The sequence below is a fragment of the Chionomys nivalis genome, chromosome 12 (assembly GCF_950005125.1).
Source record: "Chionomys nivalis chromosome 12, mChiNiv1.1, whole genome shotgun sequence".
Classification (NCBI taxonomy): domain Eukaryota; kingdom Metazoa; phylum Chordata; class Mammalia; order Rodentia; family Cricetidae; genus Chionomys; species Chionomys nivalis.
Window position 1 is genome coordinate 5,301,578 of NC_080097.1, and position 12,084 is coordinate 5,313,661.

Consider the following 12,084-nt stretch of genomic DNA (forward strand, 5'->3'; position numbering starts at 1 on the left):
ATGATAATCTTATTATCCTGAGCGGACCGGAAGGTCCGGCCCACTGCGGGCCTGACTCAGCAAGCAGCAGTCCTGAGAGCAACCTTTCCTCCGAACTTGTCTCTGGTCAGAGGGAAGGGTGAAACTCATTCGCGTCATGAATTAAGAACTGCGCATCTTTATCGGTGCTGCAGTGAACAGAAACGGTCGAGGCCGTTACCAAGACCCGGATAGAACCCAGGGCTTGGGAACAGGCGTCCAAAAGCTGGGAAGCCATCTTATTCATTGTGTTGGTGCAGGCTCATGTTTCTCGACCACCTCTGAAACGGTCCAAGTCCACAACTTGAGTACAGATTAAATTTCATCATCCATCATTCATCTTAAGATTTGGAGGAGCTGGATCTTCTGAGTCTGAGTTTGCTCCATAAAATAGGAATAACCGTCTCGAAAAGGGCACTGGGATATCTGTTCCCTTTGTCACTGTTCCTCTGCTAGCCTCTCAGGGCTTGCTTGGTGAAGTGTGTTATCTCATTTCCCCTACCCAAGCTAAGAGGGCAGCCAACTGCTCACAGAGATCCGCCAGGCCCGCCCGAAATGGCAATATCCATCCATCTCTTCACATCCTTGAGTTCTAATCCACTGTGTCTTCACCGTTTGCTTTCAGGTCTGCAGAGGGGATCTGTTAAACCTTGCTGCTGTTCCGGGTCAGATTCTTGGCCTGCAGGTCGGAGAACCTCCCACAGCGCCCTATTTGGTCCTGATGAAGGCAATATGCCAGAGGAAGGGCAGCCAAAGCCGGGCAGCTTTCATCCGATCTCCAGCAGCACTCAGTCCACGGGGCGTTTCTGAGCGCGGGGGGCGGGCACAGCCGGCACCGCCCCCGCCACCGCCAGGGTGGTGCTTGGAGCGCCTATCTTAATAAACTTCGGCAAAGTTTGCCGCGGGTCCCGAGCACGTGCAGCTCGGCCTCGCGTTTTCCCCGGGCCGCCGCTCGTCCCCGGCGCGTGGTCTCCGCCGTTCCCTACCCGCCTTCCCCTCCCACTGTGCTCGCACGCGACGCGCAGCTCCCGGGCTTCAGGAGGCGGCGGCGGCGCGTAGCAGGCGCCCCGAGGAGTCCCGGGAGGCGGGGTCAGGGCGGGCCGGTTCCCGGAAGCCGCTGCCTGCGAAGCCCGCCGAGCGGACCGGCGCGCCGGCCAGGAGCTCCAGCATCCTCTCACCCGGGAGCGCCTCCAGGAGCCGCGCACACGGCCGCCGCGCTCCCGCCCGGCCGCGCGTACCCCAGGCAAGATGCTGCCGGTGCACACCGAGGTGAAGCCCAACCCGCTGCAGGACGCCAACCTCTGCTCGCGCCTGTTATTCTGGTGAGTGCCCCTCTTGGGCCCGCCTCGCCGTCCACGAGATGCTCCTCGCCGGCCGATTCGAGGCGTTCGGAGGATGCGTTTCCTGCGCGGCCGCACACTCCGGGCTCCCCCCGTCGCGCGTGCGCCGCGCCGCTTGCGGTCCCCGCCGGCTCCCCACGCCTGCGCCGCTCCACGGCGGAGCTGCACACCGGGGCCCCGAGTGGCAGGCACAGGTGGCTCCCACCCGCAAGCTCGGGGATCCGTGGGAGGTGCAGAGTCGCTGTCCTGCCCCCGCATGCCTCCTCACCTTCTCTGGTCCAGCTCCCGTGCCCAAACTGCACCTTTTTCTTCCTCTTTGAACTAAAAAGGAAATGTGAACACCTGGTCTTATCTAGTCGCCGCGCCAAGCTCTGGTGTCCCCACCGGCTTCAGAAGCACCTCCCTAGACATCTTTGAACTCCACCGATAGCCACCGTAGGTGTTTGTGTGTGTGTTTGCAGGGGAGTTTAATAACCTCTGGGACCCCATCTCTCTTTCTGGCCCTCAGTGTGTGTCCTTGTACCTAAGTACTGCTGTCTTGGGGCTGGAGAGATGGCTCAGAGGTTAAGAGCATTGCCTGCTCTTTCAAGGTCCTGAGTTCAATTCCCAGCAACCACATGGTGGCTCACAACCATCTGTAGAGGGGTCTGGTGCCCTCTTCTGGCCTGCAGGCATACACACAGACAGAATATTGTATACATAATAAATAAATAAATTAATTAAAAAAAAAGATCTCTAGTCTTTGGAGACAGGACCCACTGTCTCCATGCTAGACACCACTGTTGGGTTCCCTGATCTGGCCCCAGCCTTGCCCTGCTTATTGTAGCGAAAAGGCTTAGGTAAGTGACATTCCTGAGTTTTCCATCTAGTAGTCTGGGCTGGGTAGTACTCACGCTTGGTTAACTAGTGTAGTTTTTATTTCTTGGCCTTTTTTCTCACATTCTAATATTACCTCTTTAAGATGGAAAAACCTAGGGAATTTCAGAGTTGTGTACTGTTGTTTTAATTTCGTATATGATGTGTGCAGGATCTGACCTTGGACATTTGGTAGAGAGGAGCAGGCAGGAAGGAGGAATATGGGTGAAATTAATATAAAAAAATAATTCAAAGCAGGTGGACAGTCTTGGTCTCCTGAGCTTTTGGCAGGACACAGAACTCTTTTTGTTTTGGTTTTTCGAGACAGGGTTTCTCTGTAGTGTTGGCGGCCCTGGAGCTCGCTCTGAAGACAAGGCTGGGTTCATCTGTAGAGCCAGACATCCATCCACCTGCCTCTGCCTCCCAAGATTAAAGGCACGCGCATCACCTCCTGGCTAGGACGGGGACCCTTGCTGACCTTTCTGTGTGTGGACTTTCAAAATCTATGTGAAGGGAGAGCTGGGTGTGAGTGGTTCATACCTGTAGGCGGCTAAGAAAGGAAGAGGACTTGCGCCTGAGGAAATGACACCTGCTCCGACAGCACCTCAGTCTTGTTTGAGGCAGTCTCTCAGCGCAGGCTGGTCTTGAAGTCCTGGAATTCCCAGAAATCCTCTTTACTGTCTCAGTTTCCTGAGTGCTGGGAATATAGGTATCGAGCTTATGTCTGTCAATACCCAATCTTAAAGAATGTAAGTAAATAGCTCTATGGGGTGGGGTGTCACACCTTTCAGCCTTTAATCCCAGCACTCAGTAGGTAGAGGCAGGGGGAGTTCCAGGACAGTGAGGGTTATGAGAGATCCTGCCAAAAAAAAAAAAAAAAAGGAATGAGGAATGACCTCCCATTCTCCCATTGCTGGCTTGGGTGGGCACCCATTTCCACTCCCCAGCTGGAGAGAAATGAGCTATTCCCCTCTATCTAGTTTACACCCACGAAGACACTCAGACTCAGGTATTTTGATTCACCTATCTAGGACCATACAGCTGCTGAGTGTCCAGCAGGATCCACACCTGGGCAGTCTGGCTCCCGGAACCTGCCTTGTGTGCTGCTTTTCCCTGGGGGTTGGTTCTCCCAGGCATGGAGGAGGAGTTTCATTTGCTCCCGTTCTCAAGGGACGTCCTTACAATTCCTGCCTTGAAGATGAAGTCTGTGGAGCGTCTCCTCTCTTATTATCCGGCACCTGCTCTCGAAGCTGGGCAGTCAGAAGGGCCACAGCAGCATCACCTGGGAGCTTATTAGAACGATGCAGGCTTTCCAGTGACCCTGCAGGCGGGTTTGGAAAAATCAGAAGCAATGGGGGTACCTGTTCCATCCGTGTGTCTTTCACAAGGGGTCCAGGTGATGTTGATGAAGGCTGAGGAGGACCCGCTGCACTGACACGCGTCCTGGTGGCATTGTGGGAGGGCCATGACTTGGTGAAGCCACCTGTGGACAGCGAAGACATCTTGTGTGACTGCTTTTCTCTGTCTCTAGGTTCCGAGGTTCCCTTTCACAGCTGCCTTGCTGCAGATGGGAAAGCCAGAAAGGGGCCTCTCGCAGTTACCCACTTTGTAGGGCAAGCCTGTGTTTTCACCTTCTTGCGGAGTGGTTGCTTTTCCTCCCACACTCGCCTACTTCCGAAACTCCCGAGTTGGTAGCCGCCCAGCCAGACCATAACAGCCAGAACAATATGCTTGCCTAGGATTTGGTGAATTTGTAACTCAGTTTGGTTTTGCGCCATACGTGATTATGACTATTGAAAATTATTGTGGATTTCAAGAGATGACTGTTTTTCTCCTTAAGAAACTGAAGATCATTGTAGCATGGGTTGGAATAAGGATGATAATTTCTATTAGCGTACGACACCTACTGATATTGCACTGTGCCTGCATACATTTCTTTCAATGTACCCATTTTCAGGAGCACACCCCCGCTAAGCAAAGCAGTAAACCTGCTACAGGCCCTTTAGTTTTTATTGGGGACGCCACTGCGGTGCCTTTAAGACATGACATTTTCTGACTGTGATTTATAGTTTTCCACTGTTGTTGAGCTCAGTGTCTCCAATAATTGATTATGCTGCATATGTCCATGGCGTGTATTTTGGTGTCCCCGCGTCCCCTTTCCCAGTCTGCTGCTGCCAGGGTTGGAGTCAGGCATTACACAGGTTAAACAGACACTTACCACCGACCGCAGTTCCAGCCCCGTCTGTGCATCTTTTTACATTCCAGAGTTGCCTAGATGCTCTGTACCTATTTCTTAGCGAATGTGTATTTTATTGCTAACGACAAAGGCAGCCAGAATTTCTTTATGCAGCTGATATAACATAGACACCAGCCCTTTTCAAAACAGCACATGTTCCCATCACCGTTTATTGAGTAGGTGCGGCGTACCAGTCATTAGCAAGAAACAGCACAGCTTAGGAAGTGCTGTGATCAGCTGGGTAGGAGATGGTCCAAGCTCCAGACTCTCCCATGGATTGTCCTGCTTCCCTGCTGCCCCCTGCTGTTGCCGTCAACATCCAGCAAGGCCTATGGGTGTACTCTCTTCCTAGGCTAGGGCTCCTCCCCAGGAGGCCTTGGGTTGTCGCAGCAGATCCAAGGTTAACTTTCCCTGGGTGCCAGTCGAGGGACTCCGGGGGACCGATGCGTCTGGTTTCAGAGAGTAGTTAATGTCCTCATTCTCCTGTTGCTGGCGGAGTCTCTGTTGTTGGAATGTCAATCTTGCAAAGCCCATGCTGTTGTAGAAACTACCACTGGCGATGGGACAGACTTTCTGGAGACTTGGCGTAGACAAAGCTCCTGACAGGAGGGTCGACATGCAAACGGCTTAGAAGGTTGGCTGTGTGGCGTGGCGGTGTGGTGTGCCCCTATTCCCCATCCCACCCCGTCAACGGCTGGCAATTCTAGTACATATTTATTCATTTTATTTTGTGAGACCGGATGCCACTTTTTAGCCCAAGCTACAGGTAGGGAATGCCTCTACCTTACTGTCCTGAGTGCTGGGGTTATAGGTGTGAACCGTGGCCAGCTCAGCAGTGTTTCGTTTTGAACTGTGGCATTTGGTACTATTTTTTGAGTTTTTTAAAAATACATTTCACACATACACAAACACACACACATACACGAACACCTCCCCACACCCACATGAACACACATACATGAAGACCCCCCACATGAACACACACATACACACACACATACATGAAAACCTCCCCCCCACATGAACATCCCTCACGCACTAACACACACATACACACGAATACCCACACATACATGAACATCCCCCCAAACACATACACACACACCTGCCACAGCATGTGTGTTCAGAAGGCTGTTTACCACGTGTGGGATGAACCTCCCTCAGGTCATCAGGCTTGGTGGCAGCTGTATCTGCTGAGCCGACTCTGGCCTTGCTGGCAATGGGCAGAGTGCCAGGTCTGCAGTGGGAACAAAGGAAACGTCCTGCCTTCCAGAGCAGGAAGGAGAGTTTCAGCCTTATTAAGATTAATCCTTTAAGAAACCTTCATATTACATAATACCCGAGGCGCCCAGCACTGAAAGCAGAAGTCAGCGGAGTCGTGGTTGTGTGACAGATAAAGACACATTCCCTGCCTCAGTAATGGCGTCCAACATGCCTTGAAAAGCAGAGACTATGGGTCTCTTATGGATCCCCCACGTTGGAGTCCTCAGGAACTCTGGCCCTGGTGAGTCTGGGGAGGGGGAGGGCTTGAGCATCTGTGTACCCTCCAACCACACATTGAGAGGCATGCAGAGTGTTCCATTCATTGAGCGCTAACTCTAGTGTCACCGACACCTGTATGTATATTGTGTTCCATTTTACATGGTACCCCAAAGACATTTAATCCTCAATCTCTGAGGCAGACAGTATCACAGTGAAGAGTTGAGGTCCAGAGGGGTTGGGCAACTTCTCAGGAATCTTGAAGCTTGGAGGTGACTGTCACAGCTGGGACACCGTCTGCATCTTCAGAATGCGTTGTTGGTGTGCCCATCAAGGCCAGAAGTGCTCAGCAGCCATCTGCCTGATGGGCAGTAAACAGGCGGTAAACAGGCGGGTTGATTGAAGGAGTGTGTGTGCTGACCTAATCGAGCAGGCCTTTTGGTCGTCGTTGGTGAATGAATGTGACTTTTACACGTGTGTGCACACCCTACACACACACCTGTAGTATGTCTCCTGTGCTGGCTACTTTTCTGTCAGCTTCACACAGCTGAAGTCGCCTGAGGGGAGGGAACCTCGACAGAGAAAACGCCTCAAGATCAAGCTGCAGGCAAGCCTGTAGGGTAGTTTCTTTAGTAGTAATTGATGGGGGAGGGTCCAGCCCACTGTGGGTGGGGCTGGGCTGGTGGTTCTGAGTTCGAGGAGAAAGCAGACCCGGGAGCAAGCCAGTAAGCAGCACTCCTCCATAGCCTTCCTGTCCACTCCTACCTCCAGGATCCTGTCCTGCTTGAGTTCCTGTCCTGATGTCCTTCAGTAATGAACTGTGATGTGGAAGTGGGAGCTAAACAAACCCTTTCCTCCCCAAGTTGCTTAGGTCATGGTGTTTGATCACAGCAATGGTAACCCTAACTAGAACCTCTCCTTCCTCCCTCCTGCCATTTGATTGTTAGCGTCATCATCTATCCGACTGTTAACAATTAAACTCTCCACTCATCCCTTTTTTAAGCCTTATAGCCTGGCATCAGATTCTACTCTTTGACTTTAAAATGCCCATGAAATCATCCATCCATCCATCCATCCATCCATCCATCCATCCATCCATCCATCCTTCACCCACTCGTGAAATGCCCACTAAATGCAGGTGTTTGGGAGCCTCAGGGGAACTCGGTGTTTCCTCAAGCCTGGCTGTGACTTTTCCTTTTCTTTTTTCTTTCAGTAGAAGAAAAATTTCCTTAGAACATCTTGGGGCCACCCTGCTCCAAATGCTCTTGTGCCCCTTGTTGCTCTCAAGAGCAAGCGAGAGTTCACCTTCAGCCCTGTGACTCCAGACGGGGTTGTGACCCACAGTTAGGTTGTGTCTTCGAGCAGGTGCTTCCAGATGCATTGTGAAAAGTCCCTCTCAGGCTTGGCAGCCATGGGACTCTCATAATTTTACAGCGCGTGGTCTTATTTGATCTTTAGCCGGGAGGTCTGTGCAGATATATTGCAGGACCCGACAGGAAGGGTGTCTCTGAGGGTTTGGCTTCAGCAGAAGGCAGGATGGAGACACTGTTGAGTGAGATGGGGAAGCCTGCAGTGGAGCCATCGGGGTGGCCTTAGCCGGTGTGTGGCACAGTTCATCTGCCTCTCAGTCTCTGGGGCTTGTCCTCACATAACCTGCCGCGCTATCTCTATTTTCGTGCATGTTATCGATATCAGAGTTGAGCAGCTTGTTGCTGCCATTCAAAATTGCTAGGTTGAGCCCTAGTAAGGAACAGGTCTTGAGAACACTCTCCAAGGTGTGGCTGAGCCACCTGCCAACACTACATGGGAGGTTATGTTTTTCCACAAGTTTCAGGGAGTCCAGAGGCATTGGGTCTCCGGGGTGGTCATTCCCAGGAGGAAAGCCATTGGTGTGTTGGCAGGATTCACTTTGTGGAGCCTGGCTGGTGGTGCAGGATTTTATGAATATATTCTCAAATTGCCTCCTTTAGTTGCTTCTTTATTTCTTCTTATTTAGTTTTTTTGAGACAGGGTTTCATGTAGCCCAGACTGGCCTCAAACTTGCTGGGTAGGCAAGGCTATCCTGGAGCTTCTGATCCACCTGCCTCTACCTCCCAAGTTCTGGGATCACAGATGTTTACCTCTATGCTCAGTGGATACAAATTGTTTCTCTGATGTTTACCATCCTGTTTTGGTAAAGTTTTCTTTTCCCTTTTCATGGTGCTGGGATTAAATGAAGGGCTTCACACATGCTCAGAACACACCTGTCACAGAACTGCAGCTCTGTGCCGAACACGCACCCCTGTCACAGACCTCCATCCCCAGCCCTGGTTTAAGTTCTTTGTCATTGACACTGCAAAGCAATTTCTCAGGCTCCATTGCAGCTGAACTACCTGGGTAGCCCAAACCAACAATAACAAAAGGAAACTAAATACAAACCCAGTGCCGGCCCATGCTTAGGCCAGTTTGAATCCCAATTTTAGGAAGTATCATCTAGATATAAATAACTTTAAAAGATTCCTTCAGTTTCTGATGGACAGTAAAAACCAAGAGCCCCTGATTGCAGCTTCCCCAAAGTCAATGCATTTCTCTGAACCTCCCTATATTTGGGCTAAGAGTTCTGAACCACCCTCATCCCCACTCCCTTTTAGGTCTCTCTCTCTGTCTCTCTCTGTCTTTCTGTCTTTGTCTCTCTGTCTCTCTCCCTCTCTCCCCAAGGGCTTGCTGACCTCAAAGTGTGAAGACTAGAATTGCCACAGAGCTTAGTCAGCCCTGTGGTGCTCAGCAGGTGGCAGTGGGGGCAGGGATCATGTGCCTGGGATCTTGGGCATAGTGGGTTATTTGATCCTTACAGGAACAGCTTGAGGAGATGGCGCTGTCCTCCCAGTGAGGGCACAGGCTGGGGATACAGGGAAACACGCTCTTATTCAGGTGGGCACAGTGAAGCTGCAGGTTGAGTCAGGCATTACTGACTCCAGGTGCCTTTGATTCTGCGTCTGGGATTGTTTCCCAACCTGTGCAGCTGTTTCTGCACGCTGTCCTCAGTGAGTGGCTTAGATACGCAGGTGGGGAGGAACTCAGTGGAGAGGAAGTGCCACCTATGTAAAATGGTATAAATCCCACTCTTATGTAAAATGAGAGTAACATTGCTTATCTAATACATTGCTTTTTAATCTGTAGGTCTTTCTTGGGGTGTCCTGTTGGTCAGGTCATGACCAAGACCCAGTTGACCTTTTCTGTTTTTAATGTTACTTCTTCGCGGCCCCTTCGCTCAACAATACAGTTTGTTCAACTGTAAAAGAGACTTTGTCATCCTAGTAATGGTTAGCCTGGTAGAGTATATATGACTGCCTATTACACATGCCCCTTAATAAATGGAGACAGTAAGGATCGCTGCAAGATTAACCTTTTTATGGTTTTGTTTGTTTGTTTGTTTTGGGTTGCGGTGCTATGAATTGAACCTAGGACCTTGCGCACACTAGACAAGTATTCCGCCCCTGAACTACATCCTCAGTCTTCCTTGACGTGAGTCTTTTTAATTTCCCCAAGTGGCAAAGTCTTATCGATATCTTTGTGACCTTAAAAGAAGCTATCTAAATGGTTCGCTTTCTGGGTTCGGAATCTTGAGTTTGCGCACTTTCATCTCTCGGGGTGGAGTTGAGCCATTTGTACTTCTTGTGTTTTGTCGTCGATTGCAAACGGTCATTTTTGTCTTAAACTGGCCTGCTTCAGTTTGGAGTTGCTGCTTTCTTACCTGGGATATAAGCAGGTTAGAAGCTGGATAGTGTCCTGTGAAACCTGAGGTAGCAAACCAGAGTTCTAGTCCGTGGTCTCTCACTAAATGCCTGTGTAATCCCTGGCAAGATAGAGACACAGGGCGCTTGGTTAGCTCAGAGTTGGGTAGAATTAGACTCTCTTGGCATATACTTACTGTGGTTGTTAATTTTCGTTGTCAAGATGACAAGATTTAAAGTCACCTGGAAGATGGGTGAGACATCCGTGTTTGCATCTCTGGGGGCATTACCTCGAGTACGGGCACCCCCATCCCGTGAGCTGAGGGCTTGGATGTGGTAACAGAGGGGAAGGGGGAAAGCCGGTCTAGTGCTGGCATCCACCCAACCCCTGCCTCCTCCCTGACTGGCAGGCGGTGAACAGGTCCACCACGTGACTTCTGCTGCCCGCTTCCTCCTTCCTCCAGCCCTGCCCCTGGCAGCCAGTGCCTCCCTGTTGTCTGAATCCAGAAAGGGCCTGCTTTGTGACAGGTGGCTTGGTCCATTGCCACCTCTCGACTGTCCCAGCTCACATGGGACGCCTCAGGCCTTATCTTCAGAGAGCCCAGCAGTGCCGCCGCCGTGAGCGGGAGTGGGTACCATCTTCCGTGACATCCGGTGCCCTCTGTGGCACAAGCCCCGCTTAGCATTCCTGGTTAATACCTGTAGTGCCTGGTGGTCAGTGTGAGGTTTCCCGGCCACGCCCATCCTTTGCCGTCTCTCCCCTTGGTCACACACACCACACACACACACACACACCACGTCCGGGTTACCTGCCCCTTCCTCCACTGCTGAAATCCTGCGGGCAGAATGCACTGAACAACCAGCGTTGAGTGCATTGCTCAGCCAGCCGTGAGGCCCTGCTGTATCAGGTGCTGGGGGTTTGGGGCAGGCTGCTGTTGGTTTGCCTTTCCTTGCATAGTGGTAGGAGCTGTTTATGTTTAATGTTTGTCTTCCTAATTTGGTAGTTTATTTGTTGAGTTTCTATGTTTTAATCGACATAGAAAATCACAGGTTCTGTTATGTCATATTTATCCATACATACCTCTCCCAGACCCCTCGTTCTAGGCCTTGTCTTCTATTCGCAGCCGTTCTGTTTCCACAGTTCTGTCCACAGGCGTTCTTTCACCCTCCCCAGACCGTTAGGGAAGCCTTTCCCCCTCCTTTCCGTAGTTTTCTTTCCTGTTACGTGGCCTCTGCCCTCACTGAATCCCACATATGTGTGCGTCCCTAAAAAGGTCAAGCAGGGGTCTGCTGAGGAGGGAGAATGTTCACTGTCACTAGCTGGCATCAGCTGTCACCCTGACTCTCCCGGGAGGAGGGAGCCTCCGCTGAGGTTCATCAGCCTTCATAGATTGACCAGGGGGCCTGGCTGTGGGGTGTTTTCTTTCTTGCTGGTTCGTGAGTCAGGACCCAGCCCACCATAGGCCGCACCATCCCTGGCAGGTGGGCCTGGGCTGTATAAAAAGGGCGACTGAGCAAACCAGAGTGATAAATCCATAAACAGGGTTTCTCCATTTGTTTCCAAATCGCGCTTCTGCCTTGACGTCCCTCCATGGTGGGCTGTATCTATAAGCCAAATAAATCTTCCCCATCCCCCCACCCCATGTTGCTTTTGGTCATGTGTTTATCAATAGAGTAACAGAAACTAAAGCAATGTGGTATTTTTCTTCCTGGGTAGGGTTGCCTGAATAAATACAGCCCAGATGCAGCCATGTCCCTGAAAACTTTGCTCTTTACTGTTTTCTTATAGCTTTATTTGATTTTGTTCTTTATTTCATTGTGCAGGTGAGCCATTCTAAGTCTTAATGTCTTTACTCCTAGCACCAGCCTTTGGTGCGGTAGCTACTGCTATTTTCCAGGGTGACGCAGTCCGTGCACCACGGAGTCAGCTGTGGTACCATGTTCTCTTCCCAGATGCACCGTGGCCTCTGCCGGTGCTGAGGATGAGCATGGAGTGAGCTCAGCTCCATCCTAAGCGCGTTTCCCAGGGGGAGACAAAAAGAACTCTCTTGAGGCCGGGCGGTGGTGGCGCACGCCTTTAATCCCAGCACTTGGGAGGCAGAGGCAGGCGGATCTCTGTGAGTTCGAGACCAGCCTGGTCTACAAGAGCTAGTTCCAGGACAGGCTCCAAAACCACAGAGAAACCCTGTCTTGAAAAACCAAAAAAAAAAAAAGAACTCTCTTGAGTCCATACCCTTGGGTGCAGTATACTGGTGTGTCTGCCGGAGAGGCAGGGAAGGCTGTGCTCCTGCCCTTGCGGCCATCTCTGTGCCGGGCCAAGTCTGTGCCATTCCAAGACATTGTGATTGCACCTCCCACCGTGACACCAGTGAAAGGGACGATACTCATTGCTAGGATAAGAGAGACCGATTATTATCGGAAGTCTGATCTTTCTGAAGACCTG

The 12,084-nt window shown here is 51.2% G+C and overlaps 1 protein-coding gene across 2 annotated transcripts in view; it reads left to right on the plus strand.

Moving 5' to 3' along the window:
* The first annotated feature begins 545 nt into the window (after positions 1-545).
* The window catches only part of Abcc4 (ATP binding cassette subfamily C member 4), a 202,819-nt gene continuing 191,280 nt past the window's right edge, over positions 546-12,084 (plus strand). For both annotated transcript variants that reach the window (XM_057786383.1, XM_057786384.1), the window contains exon 1: positions 546-1,340. In XM_057786383.1, coding sequence (XP_057642366.1) covers positions 1,267-1,340 — 74 coding nt within the window. In that variant the 5' untranslated portion in view covers positions 546-1,266. The remainder of the gene's footprint in view (positions 1,341-12,084) is intronic.